This window comes from Tympanuchus pallidicinctus, unplaced genomic scaffold (assembly GCF_026119805.1).
Source record: "Tympanuchus pallidicinctus isolate F22 unplaced genomic scaffold, pur_lepc_1.0 scaffold16, whole genome shotgun sequence".
NCBI lineage: Eukaryota > Metazoa > Chordata > Aves > Galliformes > Phasianidae > Tympanuchus > Tympanuchus pallidicinctus.
This window is the reverse complement of record NW_026294679.1, coordinates 24,088,321-24,104,794: the sequence shown is the minus strand read 5'-3', so window position 1 is coordinate 24,104,794 and position 16,474 is coordinate 24,088,321. Positions and strand designations below refer to the sequence as shown.

The 16,474-nt window shown below is 50.4% G+C and overlaps 1 protein-coding gene across 1 annotated transcript in view; it reads right to left on the bottom strand.

Annotated features, from left to right (window-relative positions):
* Positions 1-16,474, bottom strand: part of CDH23 (cadherin related 23) — a 128,426-nt gene that overhangs the window by 35,032 nt on the left and 76,920 nt on the right. Inside the window, exons 12-22 of the mRNA XM_052676613.1 lie at positions 13,666-13,815; positions 13,152-13,310; positions 5,528-5,592; positions 5,174-5,411; positions 4,975-5,080; positions 4,743-4,870; positions 3,665-3,737; positions 3,366-3,482; positions 2,231-2,343; positions 1,203-1,310; positions 141-330 (exon numbers count right to left, since the gene is read on the bottom strand). Coding sequence (XP_052532573.1) covers positions 141-330; positions 1,203-1,310; positions 2,231-2,343; positions 3,366-3,482; positions 3,665-3,737; positions 4,743-4,870; positions 4,975-5,080; positions 5,174-5,411; positions 5,528-5,592; positions 13,152-13,310; positions 13,666-13,815 — 1,447 coding nt within the window. The remainder of the gene's footprint in view (positions 1-140; positions 331-1,202; positions 1,311-2,230; positions 2,344-3,365; positions 3,483-3,664; positions 3,738-4,742; positions 4,871-4,974; positions 5,081-5,173; positions 5,412-5,527; positions 5,593-13,151; positions 13,311-13,665; positions 13,816-16,474) is intronic.

Below are 16,474 nucleotides of genomic sequence, written 5' to 3'. Positions count from 1 at the left end.
CCCACCCCTTTCTGTGTGTGCCCAGTAAGGTGGTGGCCCCAGCTCTGCAGCATGCCTCAGGCTCAAGTGCCAGGTCTCAAAGACCAGCTGGCTCCACCCCCTGAATCAAACACTGATGTCCTCCCATGACTCCAGCTTACAGTCGGTGACCGACACCACAATCCTCCGCATCAGCTCAGCCTCCTGTGGGTTGGGGTTCTCACGGTCCAGCTGGACGCCGGAGGTGCGGATCTTGCCAGAGGTGCTGTTGAGGCTGTAGAACTTGTTGGGGGGGCGGATGCTGTACACCACTGTGCCGTTCTCTCCCAGGTCCGGATCTACAGCCACCACCTGAAATGGCAACAAATGGAGCTGAGAGACGGGAGTAAAAGCAAGAGTATCCCAGGTGGAGATTCACTGCTGTCTGTTATAGTGGCCGAGCCTCCACTGGTGGTGTTCTCCTCTCCTGGACATTTAGTGCTTCCTGTAATGTTTTTAATTACAGGGGGCATTTACATATACTCAAAGCCCAGAACAACTTCACTTGTATCTTCCCTGGCTCTTTCTGTTCCAGCTGAATTTCCATCCTATGGATTGCACAGCAATTACTTTCCCAGCAACTAATTTGGATGGTGATGCAAGAGGACTTCTCAGCTTCTACAGAAGCTACCTGCCTCTCTCTGGAGGAGAAGTGTGGGAGAAGCATGGTGGAACCCACACAGGTCCTCCCAAAGTGGGGCTGGGGGCTGTGAGTCACCGCTGCAAACCTTGCCACCTCCTGCTCTCCTGCTGAACCTTTCTTCCTTTTTGCGCCAGCTTTCTCTTGCAGCCTTCCCTGTTAAACAGTTTTGTGGATTCTCCTCACTTTCCTCTCATTTATTTTCTGTTTCGTGCCCGTCATTTTTCTCCCAGTGTGATGGAGTGCAAGCCTCTTGCTCTCCTTCTCTTTTATTTCACCAGCGGGATTTGAAAGGCTGTAAATCAATGTCTTTCAGAGAGGTCCTTGAAGGAGGTCGCAAGCGAGGCTAAGAAAAGGAGAACTTGGCCAAAACCCACACAATTGCTAAAACAATAAAGAATCCCAGTGGAGAGGAGGAACGCATGGGATGGGCAGCAAGGAGGAACCTTTTGAACCAACTTCTGTAAGGCTTACTGCAGGCATAAGGGAGGAAGGCTGAGCAGGTGGGAGAAGGCTGCCTGAAGCTGCCTCTCTGCACACGTACCGTGGTGACGTCTGAATTCGGGGGGGTCATTTCCACCAGGTTGATAAAGTAGGGCGCATCCTTCCAGGTGGGGTAGTTGTCATTGATGTCCAGCAGCGTGATGTTCACCTGCAGGAGAAAACAGGCTCAGCTGCTGGCAGGTCCATGTGAGGACCTGGGTGGATTTTTTTTGTTCTAATTGCAATGTGTTACAGAAATCCTTTTTTTTTTTTTTTTTTTTTGGCCTTTCAGTGAAGCTACTGACAGAACATCCTCTCATCTGCAGCTCCAAATAGGACCCCACCACCCCGCAAGCTGTGCATTTGCCTAGCCGGGGCTGCAACTTCTAGTTACAGCCTTTCTGGATCCCACACCTTCCAATGAACCTCAGTACCAATGACAGTTATTCTGGGGAGCTCTTTGGCACTACTACAGTACTTTGCTGTTGCATGGGACATCTCTTCTGCAACCCAACAAAGCATCCCAGGAGAGAGAGGACCCAAAGGCATTAAACCTTCCAACCAACATTAGGCCACAGGAAATGGATCCTTGGCTTCTGGCCTCATATTTCCGAAGACTTCCATGAAAAGGTTTCAAATGATGGTAGGCCAGTGAGGGGTGAGGCAAAGCCATTGCCAGGAGGATTCAATTTGCCTGCACCTCTGCTAGTACCTTCCAAGGAGCCCAAGAATCAAAAAGCAGTTGGAAATCCTTGATGCAGGCAGTGTGTGAATAGCAGTCATCAGGAACAGCTAAGTGCTCCTGCAAGCTCTCTGACCAAGTATTTTCTTGAGAAGCACTAATAAAGGGAGCCATGCTGTGGGAGGAACGGGTACCTGCAGCTGTGCCCGTGCCAAGGGATGGACACACAAAGCACAGGAAGGTCAAGTGGCTCTGTGACAAATGACTTGCTAGGAAAGGGAGCCTGATTTCCAGGTCCTCCCACTCTGAAGAGTCATTCTGCAGCGGGAAGCAGCCCGGAGTGATGGGCAGACACTACAGTGTGCTCCACGTGCCCTCCAAGCAAGGGGCCCTGGGGCCATGCTCACCATGGCAATGCCTGTCTTCTGATGGTGACCCACACCCCCATCCACTGCTCTAACAATGAGGATGTATTCAGATTTGGCCTCCCGGTCCAGTAAGGATGTCGTCGTGATCTCTCCTGCAGACAAAAAGGATGAGAGAGATGAGGGAGGACATACGGTGACTTACCACCTGCAGCTTGGGGAACTGGTGAAAACAGAGTTACTTCAAATGGAGACTGATTCAGCTTCACATAGATGGCGAGGGTTTCCTGGAAGGGGTTTACAGCCAGAAATGTAAGAAATAACCATGCTCTCCTACCCTTCTGGAGGCTGTATGCTGCTTTGTTCCCCTGAACCAGCAAACTGCCTGTTTCTCACTCAGGGCCTGAGCTATAAGGTGTGCCTTGCTGTCTATGGAGGTGCTGTTGTGCCATGGGAAGAGCTCTTTCATGGGAAGAGCAAGAACTGGAGAGGAAAAACTAATCTAAGCAAGGAAAATTTGTAAGGCTAAAGGTCTTCTTGAAATATGTCTGACTCCAAACTCTCACGGCACCAACTAATCCCTGTACTGAAAAAATTAATCACAGGAAAAGTGGTTTAAGTGCACAGATGTTGTAATGATGGATGTCTCCTGTCCACAGACTTGCACCCAAAGGACAGCACATCCTCACAGAACAGGTACAGGGAGTTTGGATGTCTCACAGATAGGACTAGCTTCTCCACCACCCCAGGTTACACTATCATCCCTTTCCTCCCTTCCAAGCACCCATGTGCCTCTTTTCTTGCAGGTGCCATATGGAAAAGAGGAGGTTCTCTCTGCAGTATTTGCTGCTTTGTCAGCATTCCTGCCCTTAATGAACCAAAAAGATGTCAGCGAGGAAGGGCAGACAGCATCTCCTGAGCTAAAATAAGCCCTTGCAGTCAAACTGCCAGCCTTTCCTCAAGCATCACAACCTTCTGTTGGGGCCTCTCTCAAAAGTTTCACAGTGACCAACCTTGGGGACTGAAATTTGGTGACTCCCTTACATCGTGTTTTCCATAAGCAGGCTAAGGGGAAGGAGGAAGGAAGAGTGAAAGGGGAAAAACAATAGGGAAGAAAACTGGGGAAAAAAGGGACTAGACTGAATGGAAAAGAGTTAGTGTGTGGATGAAGGCTCACCCGAGCGAGCGTTGATCCGAAAATGAGAGGAGCCCTCCAGGGAGTAGATGATTGACTCCTGCCCATACTCCCTGGACCGGTCCAAGTCTGTGGCATTGAGGAACAGCACGGTAGCACCTTGCAGGGGCAGAAATGAGGGTTGGAGGAGGCACCTGCCCCACTGCTCATTGGCTCAAGGACTTGGCTCCTCACCTCCCCAACAAACATTTGTGTACCCCAGGATAGCTGTGGGATTCCCAGGTGACTATGCGACCCCCAGGGCCCTCCAGAATGGCTAGAGAAGAAGCTGTATTTCATACCTGCCATGATGTCCTCCATGATGGCTATCACGTAAGAAGGCTTGCTGAAGGTCGGTGGGTTGTCATTCTCATCCTACAGCAAAAAGAAAGGCAAGAGGCTGGCTGGGACAAAGGCACTGTGGGTGAAGAGGTACAGTGCAGATACAGGTGCTCGTATCACACTGCCAACTCAAGGAAACAGTGTAAGGAAGGTGGGATTAGGGCTAAGGATAGAGGGGGTCTAAACACCAAATCTAATAGCCCATAAAGGGAATGGTGGAGCAACCAGGATATTAAAGCACTGTGTGGATTTTGTCACTTTCCTGGGGCTGTTCCAGAGACATTTTCTTCATGGAGGCTGCTGATGGGCCAGTAGGCTCAGCTGCTCCTGCTGCCACCAAACTGGATATTCAAGGCAATTTCACGTGCCAGTGACGCCTATTGCACCGTAATTGAATTGCCATCCTCTGCTCCCATTTCGGGAAGCAAGTGGTCTGTAATCAGCTGGAGCATCACTCAGCATTCCCTGTGCCTTCTCCGAGGGCAATGTGGAAACTGCATCCATCCTCGTGGAGCGTGGGGTGACTGTCACAGGGCAAAGCCAGTGGTGGGGGAGAAATGCCCAACCAGACCCCATGCACTCCATCATCAGCTTTGCAGATTTCTGCAGACCCCCATCCTTTGCACGCTTCCTGTTGCCGGCTCATCGCCCCAGTGAGGACAGCAGTGGCAGTGAGCGCAGCGGCAGCTTATTAGCAGTGATATTTCCCTGGATCTCGGCGCCGCGCACTATTAGTTCTGACTCGGCAGCTCCCTCTACAAAGCGTATTGTCCCCTAATGGGAGATCTACAAGGCGAGTTTGACTTCTTTATTAAAAACCAACAAGCAAAGGAGGAAAAAAAATTGCCTCCCTCCCCACTAGCTCTTGTTCTGCCTTTTCATGTCTCTTTTTTCCCGAAGTGCTGTTGTCAAACACCTCCTTCTCGTTTTCTTTCTATTGTAAAAGGCAGGTGTGTTCACACTGCTCAGTGGGGGCTGAGGTGATGCCCCAGCTCCACCTGCCATCTGTCCCCATCATCAGGTTTGCATTGTACTTACAAACACCTCGATGGTGACGGGGACAGTGCTGTTGAGTGGCGGGTTACCAGCGTCCTTGGCCATCACGGTCAGGTAGATGACCCCATTGGCTATCTGCTCATAGTCGAGGGGGTGATTCACACTTATCACTGAAAGGATGTGAGGTGGGAGGCTCAGCACAAAGTGGGGGACATCCTGTTGTCACCACCCAACCTGCTGTCCTCTTGTCATCTCTCTCAACAGCAGCGCTTACCTCCATATCCTTCTGATACCGTGATGTCAAAGTACTCGCGGAAGGCAGATGCCTGCACGATGCTGTAGGTGATCTGGTTGTTTGGAGGGGAGTCCTCATCAGATGCCTACATAGACAGAAGAGAAGGGTGAGCACAGATGCTGCACTGGCCATGCAGGGAGTGGTGCTGAATGGGGACTTGGCCCCGGCTGTCCCTCACCCGGAGACGGACCACCTGGGTGACAGAGGGCTCGTTCTCTCGCAATGCCCCCAGGTATGCCTCCTTCTGGAAGGTGGGCACGTTGTCATTGACATCCAGGACGTTGATCCTGATGCGCCCTGCTGTCTCCTCGCCGCCACCATCCCGTGCAATGACAGTCAGCGTGTAGCGCTGCATGGTCTCAAAGTCCAGTCGGGCTATCAGCAGGATCACACCCGTGTCCTTGTCCAGTGAAAAACTGGGGGGGGACAGGAAAGAGGTGAAAGCCTCGGTGACCACATGCTGGAGACGGTGAGATGTTAATCTCCAAATTTTGGATAAGCACCCTTACCCCAGTGGTTCAACCACACCTACCGATCGGGGTCATCGCTGAAGAAATAACTGACTTTCCCATAGCTGCCCACATCATTGTCAGTTGCCTGAAAAAAAATCAAAAGTTAGTTAGCAAATAATGCTACTTCTGGGAATTGCACACACCAGTGAACCCATCACAACTCACAGAAAGCTTAATTTATATTCACACCTCGGGAAGTTTCATGCCTTCCCAGATGACGTGGCTTCAGGGTAGGCTGGTGGCTGCTCAGCCCAGCTCCTGCCCCTTCCAGGAGCACCCACAGAAGGCACTGCCTCCAGCAGCCCTCCAGAGCAGACAGGCAAGCATCAGCTTCTTCTTCCCCCCCCTTTTACCTGCTCCTTCCTACCTACGTTGTTCACTGCTGTTCAATACCCAATGGATCCAGACTTGGACTGTTGGGGCTTGCCCAATTTCTGGGGGAATTTCTGACCGGCCACCTGCTGCAGATAGCATCCGTCCAGCAAGAGTGCTCAGTGCTATTCCCCAAAACATTATGCCTGCTGCCTTTCACTGCCATGCTGAGCTGACGTGGAAAGAGTGCATGAAGGCAGATGAGATTTTAAAGAAAACAGAGAAGAAAAGAGCTGTCTGCTGTGAGCAGCTCCATTTCCACAGGGGAGAGAAATCCTAATCAGAAAGCCACAAAATAGGCACAGGAGAAGAAGGATGACCTGGGAAGCCCAAATCCTGCAAGGCTTTGCCACTGGAAGGCTTTGCCTCCAGGCGAGGTATGCAAGGCACAGTTTGTCAGCTCCAGAGGAGTGAGACGAGATTTATGTATGTTTTAAAGTCTTTTCTCTAATGAATATATAAAATATGCATGAACGGAGGCAAGAAAAAGATGACCAGAAAACTTTGTATTTAGATGAAGGAAGTGGAATAAGAGTCCAAAACTACATCTTTTTTTTTCTCCCCCTCCCACCCCCCCCAATATTTTCTAAATCAAGTCCTGTCTGGACTACTTAGACTCCAACCAGACTCTGAGAAGCAGGGTCAGAGACACATTTTACGTCCAGATACCATCAGAAGGCTGTATTTTAGGACTGGCACGGAGCACAACCTGCTCCTGAAACCCTCCTGATTTACTGATGGCCTTGGGTACCATCATCAGCAGAGCAGGAGTTTGAGTACACCCAACTGCCTCACCTCCCCATACCTTTCATGCCATGGTGTGAAAATTTGCCTGAATTCCTTCATTTTCTCCCCAGAAGCTTCTCAGCTGGTAAATCCCTGGTGCTTTGCCTCAGCCAAAGCATGTCCTGCTGGAGCCATCCTTTCAGACCTACCCATTTTGCTGATTTGCTTCTCCATAGCTAAGGTGTGCTTTAATTTTTATGCGCACTGCACTCAGCAAAACTGAGCAAATCAGCCCAAAGACACCCTACCCAGGAGCAGAGTGTGTCTTTTTTCCAGACATCATTTTTGCTCCCGTAACCTAGGACCCATTAATCCCTAAACGCTTGGGACGAGAAAGGCATTTTCCACGCACCTGGGTTGGTGGTGATGAGATAATGATTTACAGGGAACCTGCCAGTGCCACAAAGCATGGGCAAAACTAATTCCCTTCATTTGGCCCCGTGCGATTGCACTTGTAAGTGCTTATTGCAGTGACAGACAACGCCGGGAAAGTGTAATTTTCTGCTGCCGGACTAAAAAAATATAGGGAAGGAGGAAGGTGAAGAGAAGGTCAGCACGGAGCTGTGCGGTGCGAGAAGATCCAAAGCCCTGATGCCTTTGCGGGCTGATCCCAGTGCCACAGTGCTGATGTCCAGTGTTTCCAGTGCGTCAGTCCCCAACTGCAGGCAGGGAGAAGGAGAAAGAGAGGGAGGAGGAGAAGTATCTGGCTGGAAGTTTCCTGGGGCTCCACCTCAAGCAGCCATCAAACGGCTTTTGCAGCTGCTCGCCTCCTGCCCAGAATATTAAGAGGGGATTTGCCCACTGGAGCCTGCAAAGGGCAGGATGGAAGCACAGGTCTGTAGCTGTGCTTTTGTGAGCTGTCACCAGTGTGGTGCTCTTCTCCAAAATGCATTTAGGTGGCAAAACTCAGGGAGAGTCTTGGGAAGAGGCAGCTGGGCTAACCCAAGAATCCATTCATTCCTTGAGCTGCAGGGATGCTGCTCTATGTTGCTGCACAGCTCGTCAGCCCCAAGCACCGCTCTCCATCCTGCATGCAAGTATTCCCACATCTCCCTTTTATCCCATGAGCATCCTTCCCACCTCCCAAACAGGCAGTTCTGCTCTCCTGCGCGGATCTGCAGGAAAGGGCATGTCGTGCAATTTGTTCGGGAAACAATAGCAATGTTTGACATGTCATAAGGATTGATGGAGCAGAAATTTACATGGGAGAATTCATTTTTAAACAGCTCCATGGAGCCCCAGTGCTTTGCTTGTAATGGTTTCGACATTCATCATCCGCTGAGCCCCACTGAATGACTCCTTAAACTGCTTGAGATTAACTCTGCTTGCAGCAGCTCTGCTTGATGAGTGGGGCACACGCTCAGAGAAATAGCTGTACGTATCTATTTGGGTCTCTACCCCAAAATCATCCCAATCAACTAAAACCTGCCTAAGGGTCGAGCAGTTGGGAGTGGCACGCCCTTCCCAACTCTGGACGATTTGCACTGGGATGGCAGAGGGATGAGACAGGTATTGTTGGGCTGCTACGGTGGGTCACTGCTCCTCTGCTACCTTTGTTTCCCCCCTGCCCTTACTGAGGATCCAGGAAATAAAAATTGATGGAGAACAAATTGCTTTGGCCAGGAGCTCGCTGCTTAAAAGAGTCGTAGCAGGAAAGCAATTACCTGACATCAGAAAGCTGTCAGGGCAGCAAGTGACCGGCCGTGCTTCTTGCCTCCTGGCACAGGGACAGGGACCGGCATGGCACGTCCTCCTGCCCAATTCTGAAACCACTTGCTAAAGAACAAGCAACTCTTCTTCAAAGCAATCGTCAGATCCTGATTTTCCAGAGAAAAAGGGAAGAGAAACCATGCTCTGGCATATCCTGCACTGTGATGTGATTTGGGATGGGGAGGAGAGACAGATAACACACAGAGTTTCCATGAGAAGTAACCACCGGGCTGCAAAGCAGGATAAAGAGAACTGGTGGAAAACCTGCTTAATGCACAACTTCCCCAAGTGGAGACTGCTCTGGCAGCTGCTGTTTCCCCGGCCCGGTGGGAGGCAGCAATCAGGCAGCATTGCTGTGCCGCAGCCGTGATTAGGGCTGGGGGTGAGGAGAGGGAGATGCCCAGCTGCCCCGAGCAGGGCTTCAATTGACACTAACGACCCCAAAGGGCTCCAGGGGGAGAAAAATAGCCAATCAACCCCCCTGTGAACAGCAGAGCCTTCCCACCTCTCCTCCTGTCTCACTGATTGTGTTTTCTAACAGCAGCAGTGCCTCGTCGGCCAGGTTAACACTTGCCTGGGTGGCCGTCATTTAGTGTCCGGGGAGCACGGGTCGAGGTGACACCCTACAGCACCTCAGGGTGGAAACAGACCTTGGGCAAGGGGCTTAGTGCCATGTTTTGTGCCCCTGTCCCACTACAAAGTGGCACCAAGCCCAGCGCAGCACCAGGTCATGTACGACAGAGTCCTCCACTAATGAAGCATATCGATTTCATATTCACTTGTTGTCCACCTAAATGGCAAGCCGCACATCTGATAGATTAAATAACCGCGCAATTGCCTGGCTGACATCTCAATCGCTTTGCTGTTAGGTCCCTAATGAATTTTACAGCCCAGCAAAATGGAAGGAATTAAGGTCAAAGTCCAACGCAAAAAATATAAATACCCATTCCTCTCTAAAATGTTCCAAGGAGCTCTCCCACTGCCTACAGCCCCATCTCACCCAGGGCTGATGAGCACAAGGGATGGGTGGAAGTCACCCCCACACTGGATGCATGATTGCTCCAAGAGCGAAGCGAAGCCACATACAGAGGGAATTCTGCTGTTTAGCCAGGGGCAGCAAGCCAAGAATACATGAACAAGAGGCAGAGGGATTGCAAGGGAGATGACCCTCAGTCAGCATGAAGAATGTTGTCCAGGGCCAATGGGCTGAACCCCAGGACACCACTCCAGCTTCTATTGAGCAGCTTACAGATGCTTCTCAAGCATCCCTTAGAATCATAAAACCATAGAATCATAAGCTTGGAAAAGCTTTCTCAAGTCACCCAGTCTAAATCCACCTGTCCATTGCCTAAATCTCTCAGTTCCACATCTTCAAGGCTCTGGAACACTTCTATGGACATAAACACCCCCATCTCCCTGGGCAGCCTGTGCCCATGCATCACCAGGGGATGCTATTTTGCTGCTTTGACTGTCCCCATTTGGGGCTGAGCTTTGGTTTTTGCCACCTCTGCACTTTGAAGCTGTGCATTTATCCTGACAGCTCCATCAGGCCACGGCGCGGCTGCAAGAGCTGCAATAAGTGTCTCTCTCCTCAGCTGTCATGATTCCTATTCCACCCCATTTCAGTCTCACGGATTGATATTTAGATTAAAGAGATAAACACAGCCAGAGAGCACTGGTCCCTGACAGAAAGACGAGGGCTTCAGATCCGTCAATCACACTGCTACCTGGAAACCCCCTCCTCCCTGCCCTGTATTTACAGAGCCAAATCGAGGAGAATATTTGAAAGGAACAAGGAGTGTGAGCAGGTTTACAAAAAAAAAAAAAAAAAAAAAAAGGCAGGCAAGAAGAAGAAAAGCTGCTCATGTTTAACTTTCCAGGCAATTTGGAATTGCCTGCTTTGATTATTTAACTATTTATTGTTTGGTGCATTTGCAGCTTTCCTCTCTTCTCACAGATAAAGGATTCAATTTTCCTCCAAGCGACAGGGAAATTGGACATGATTTTGCTCTGTTTAAGCACAGCTGGAGCAGGAGAACATGGGGCTGAAGAATAACGGAATTGATTGGGATGCTAACGGGGAGGGATGGGGCTGACATTGCCTCTCTTTATCACCTAGCATCCTCACCGAAGCCATGCAAGCACTGCCCAAGCATTTCACCCTAAGCCAGCAGATCCCACCTATCACCAGGCCTGCCTCAAAGGCTTCACAGTGCAGGTGGTGCCCCAGAATGGGACCATGCTAGCCCAGCGGATGGAAGGGGCCCAGGGCAGGCTCGCTGCTGATTGAGAAGGCGATTTGCATGTTAAATAGGTGCATACTGATGCCCAGGGTGGGAAAACCATGCTATTACTTTCGTGTCGACTGGTGTTCACAGCTGGGTGGAAAGAAGGGGAGGAAAAGCAGGGTGGGATCGATTTTTCCATCCCTGATGCGAGGCCAAAGAGAGATCGAAGCGGCAGCAGCAAACTGACAGCTGGGTGGTGAAGGAGAGAAACTTTGCCAAGCAAATTAAAGGTTGCTTTAATGAGGAGAGTAATGGAAGGTTAATTAGCACATTTACTTCATTAGGCTCTTACTAACAAGGTTTCTCCTAGGGAAACATGGTGGCAAAGAGGGGCCGAGCTCTGCAGGATGTGGGGATGCTCTGGAGGGGCTGCAGCACATCTCTGGGGCAAAGGAGCAAAGTGGGGTCTGGGGGTGGGACTGCTTCTCACATTTCCCTGGAGAACTGCTTTTCTCCATGCCATTTGAGACAAATCAGAGGCATTGCCTTGGTTAATGTTTGTTTGGGCTTTAATGATTTAGGTTATCAATGCTTTCCAGAAGGACCGTATGCTGTAGATCTGTAGGATACGAGAGGCTTAAGGAGACCTCCTGCCCCTTAACTAACTCCTGCCCCCCACAGGGTCTCTGTCACATTCCCCAGCCCTGCAGTTCCAGCAAACAGAACAGCAGTTGATCATACAGCACACGCCTGCACACTCACAGGACTGCAGGTGATGCTGAGCTCCCACTCCTCTCACTGGAGCCTTTGGGATCCCAAGGCAGACCCCATTTCCATAGCCTCCTCACCCCAAAACACTTCTAGCTGAATGCTCCACCTGGTGCCAGCCCCTCCCCATGACCCAGAAGAGCCCCACATGGGTCATCTCCAGCCCCAGTGCATCAGATGGACACCCTGCCTGTCTCAGGACCACCAGCCCACTCCTTTGTATCAGGAGCCACCACCAGCTGCTGGCAGTGCTTGGTGAGGGGGGTTGTGCACCCTGGTTAGTTCAGGGTGCAGCATATGCTCTCAGTGCCTCTTGTTCCTGGAGGGCATGAAGTTATATACCGGCTGCCTGCTTGCTCAAGAAGTGTGAAATTCTCTCTCTGACCTTTTCAGTTACGTTATTAAAAGGTTTCATGGCCAGTTGTTTCAGAAAAAAAAATAATATTTCAATATCTGCTGGTATCTAGGGCAGAGCTTCAAGGCGAAGAAGCTCAAGGAGCTCTCCCAGCACCCTGCCCCTACCCCTCAGAGATGTGGAGCCATTCCAGATGTTCTCCTACAAGCAAGAAGCTCCCTGCATCTGTATGATAAATGCATCTCCTGGATGGGACTGAACAGATGGACAGATGGATGGATGGGCAGGGAGAGGAGAGGATGCGGAACGGAGAATGGAGAGCGGGCCAGAGTCTTAGAGGGCGGACAGGACTGCATAACATGGGAAAAGGGCTGGGTTGTGCCCAAGGACCTGCAGGGACACAGAGCTGACCCTGTACCTGCATGTCGCGTTGTTTTACAGCTGATTTACACGTGTAGCAGGCAATGTTTCTCTGCTGTCAGCAGCATTACGAGGTGAAATGCTGCAGAGACAAATGGCCATTTGTCATTGCAAATGAAGTCTGCTTCTGCCTTTTTTTCCTCCCCTTTCTGTTTGCAGCTGTGTACCAGACCTGCACTGCGCAAAGGGGCACTTCCCAGTGCCTAACCCTGTGGGTAAATACCACACTGAGCAAGGAAAAATGGAAAGAAAAAAATGAAAGAAGGAATTTCATAGTTAGCAAACAGGCTTTCAGTGGCAGCATCCTCCCGACCAGCATGCCTGCAGCGCATGGGACATTTTGGGAAGCCTGCAGGAAAGCCAAGCATCCTGCAGCAGGAGGGCTGTGAAAAGTTTGGGATCAGCTGGGAGGGCAAGCTGGGTTTCAGCACTAATTGCATCCATTCTGATTTATCACAGAGGATTCGACTCCGGGCGGTTCTGCGTGTGCTCTGAAATGCTGGCAGAGCTGGAAGTTGGGGAAAGAGGAGCGGCAGTAACAGCCTCATTGTTCAGTGCCTGACGGCCCAACTAGCTAAACATCTGCTTGAAATATTAATAACTGTCAGATGGGAACAGCTCGGGGGCTCTATGCAGTTTCACACCATCTGTTTGTAGAGTAAACACACTTACACACCGAGCCCTTTTGTCAGGGCTTTTCTTCTCTGGGTGGCATGCAGGAGCTATGACTATAGAACAGCAGCAGCAATGCACCCAGTGCATCACACTGAGGATATTTCCCATTCCAGAAGAACACCAGCATCTCTATGGGTTTGATGGTTGGACTAGATGATCTTAGAATCGTAGAATCATTAAAGTTGGAAAAGACCACTATCTCCTCCTCCACATCTCCATCTTTAACCTACACATCTCATGCAGCTCTTCCCCTCTCTTTCCACCCTTAGCACAGCAGACCCCTATTTCCTTGCCACACATGGGATTTGCAGCAGGGATGCTTCTACTCACATGGACCTGGAGCACAGTTGTGCCCACGGTGGCGTTCTCTGGAAGGCTGACATTGTAGAGGGCCTTGCTGAAGACCGGACGATTGTCGTTCTCGTTGATGAGGTTGATCTTCACACGTGCGAAGCCAACATGCTCTGGGATGCTCTCATTTGCAAAGAGCTGCATGGAGAGAACTGAACCTTAGAACTGTAGAATCACAATTCGTGTTGTAAAAGTCCTCTCAGCTCACCCAGCCCAACCCCAGCCCACCCTCACGTGTCCGTTGCCCACATCCCTCAGTGTGATATCTCTGCATCCCTGGAACACCCCCCTAGGTAGCCCTGTGCCAGTGCATCACTGCTGTTTCCAACCCGAACCTTCTCTGGAACAACTTGAGACCATCACCTCTCCTCTTTATTGGAGCTTCTGTGAATTCCATTCTTTTCTTTTTTAATTTTTTTCATGCAGAAAACTACTTCCTCCTCCCGACCTCAACATTCTATGCCCCATCTCCCTGCCCTTCCTGCTCCCTTACCGAGAACTCGTAGCGGGGGATGGTTTCGAAGTCAAGCGGCACAGCCACACGGACACGGATGTCTGCCTTCCCCTGGATGGACGTGGGTGAGATGATGAAGTGGTTGGAGTTGTTGCCCACCAGGTAGACCTCAAACACACTGTTGGGGCCCTGGCAGTAGAAAGAGGATGGTTGGTCAGTTGCTTGCATAGCTCAGCACTGGCCTTAAGAATTCATTTGGGTTTTAAGATGTTTGCTGGACATGCAGTGCATGCAAATACTGCAAGTCTTCTTTTTATGTGCTTTCACAGAAGACCTCTGTGCGTGTGAATGAAACGCATTCCTGGTATAAAACTGTCCAGGGCAAAGCTAGAAGGGAAATCCCTTTTAGCCTTTTGAGACCTAGGTATAACGCTGCATCCCACTCTGGGGTGTCACAGCACAGCTGCCTGTCCCTTTAGCCCCAGATGGGACCTGTACACCCCTCTTCCATAGTCCCACTGGTAGAGCATGCCTGCAACACTGCAGGACCCCTTATGGGAGCACCACCCCTTCCCACTGGTCAGCCCTACAGAGTGAGTCTAGGAGTTACTGTAGCCGAATTGCTAATTTTCCTCGAGTGACCTCCCTTCTAGCAAAAAAAAGGCAGCAATTAAATGCACGAAGGGGCACTAATAGCAAAAACTAGCTGACTGTGACCACCAAAAGCTGCTGGCACATGCAACATCCCAGCTGGCCCTTCTCCCCTCAACAGGGCAGCATTCCTCAGCACCCTGTGCAAGGTGCACTGCATCTCCTCCACGTGTCCCCGGCCTCTCTCAGGGTCCCTATGCAAAAGCACGTTCTGGTGACAGGGAGATGCAAGGGATTTTCTTGGAATCTGGCAAGGAGCAAGTTTGTTGGAGGCACGAGATAAAAGTTGAAACATCAAAAGAAATCCAAACACTTGCAGGGAGGGAGCTAGGTGGATTAATTCCGGCTGGGGAGGGAGATCAGGCTCCAGATACTGCCGTCCCTAATTACCAGCCACTCGAGTGCCTCAGTCTCCCCATGTGAGCTCTGGGGAAGGGGAGAACGCCTGCCTGTTGGGAAGGCTGCTGCCAGGTCTGCTTATACATTTATTCCACTATTTACTTTTTTTGGTTTCGGCCCCCATGCTGCTTTTCTTGCTCCTGGTTCCTGGAGTCTGCGAGCCCCCTGCGGATGGCTGAAAGCAAATCTGAATATTCAAATTGTTATCAGCTGCCCAGCAGAAGGGGCTGGCTCAGCCCATGCCGCCACTGGTGCCCCGCTCCAGAGATTTTTCCACACGTTTCTCAAATCCCTCACCCCCTTCCTCCCTGCCACCCAGAGAGAACAACAGGGCCAAGATGACTGCAAAGAGCAAAATAAGCACTGCTATCCCAAGCAGGCAAAGGTCCTCCAGGGCTCATGGCTACAGTGGCACAGGATGCTCAGATGTGGCGTAGGATGCTCAGACACACAGCACTGATCTTCCTTTCCCCCACTTGACCTCTCTGTGGCCGTACTCAGCGCCGCACTGATGGAAATTTAACGCCAATTCAGCTAAAGACAATTGTAGCCGCTGTTGTGCATAATTATCACTTTGTTCCCCGTGTACTTGCTCCTCAGAGCGTGTAATAGTCGCATTCCTGCTGCCGTGGTGCTGGCATCAACCTGGTGTCAATACCTGGTTTTTGGGAGGCTGATCAGCCCCAAATACAGCCCTGTGCATGCATTCCCCCTCTTCTAGGATCAGGAGAATGCAGAAACACTGCCCTAGCTCAGGTGGTGTTCCCAGAACAGAAAGCTTCTGTTTCTGCAGCAGCATCACTTCAGTTTGCCTCGCAGCTACCTTCCAGGCAGGGGCAGAAAGCCGAGGAGTGCTTAATATCATTCATTCTGACAAGTTTGCAAAGAAAGAAAAACGCTAAGAGTTCAGCAGGGTGGATGAGGTGGAAAATAAGAAGGAAAAAAACCGAAATTCTTCAAATAAAATGCAATTAGTGCCTCTTTGTATGGCTTGGCTACCTTGTGCCTCAGTTCTAGCTAGGCAGGGACAAGTAATGCTTAATCTTGCCTTTGAAAATATAAAGAGGGTGTTTCTCTCCACCCACTCTGAGGCATTTCACTTGAGCGCTCTGGATAGCCTCCCTGTGCTCGCTCCTAGCACCCACTGCTCTCTCAGAACCAAAAGCTCATCCAAAGGCTTTCTAGCCACAAACACTGGGACATCATGTTCCCTGCATCTCTTAGGATGCCCAGAGCGAAACTTTTCCCACCTCACATCATCCCAATACCTTCCCATCCCCTTCCCTGCATCCATCTGCCTGTCCCAAGCAGCGTTTCCTGCCCGCTGCCCAGGAGCTGCTCCATCCCCAGATATCTCCCAGATTCCACACACGCCTGCACAGACGGGATCAATCCGAGGCTGCCTTGCCTCCAGCTTATCTCTGCTCCAAATGATTGATTTTCCCTCTTTAAGGGTAATTTGCTGGTGAATTCCATGTATTGCAGAAACCTCTGTGAAATCTAATTCAGCCCGACTGGCAGCTGGCACTTTTGGGAGAGAATACTCAAGCGCCGTCAATTCCCCCCTACAATTCCTGGCTGTGTAGATCATATTTATAGCGTGTGTGTCTGTCATATGCATATATATGCTTGGGATGATTCATATATTGCACCTGCACACGCATGGGCACATACCGTACCCACATGCAACTCTCTAATGCAGCTTTATGTACCAAATACCACGTATTCCCATTGCCTCGAGATAGATATATATGTATATACTAAAAAAAACCAAACATATATATATATATATATATAT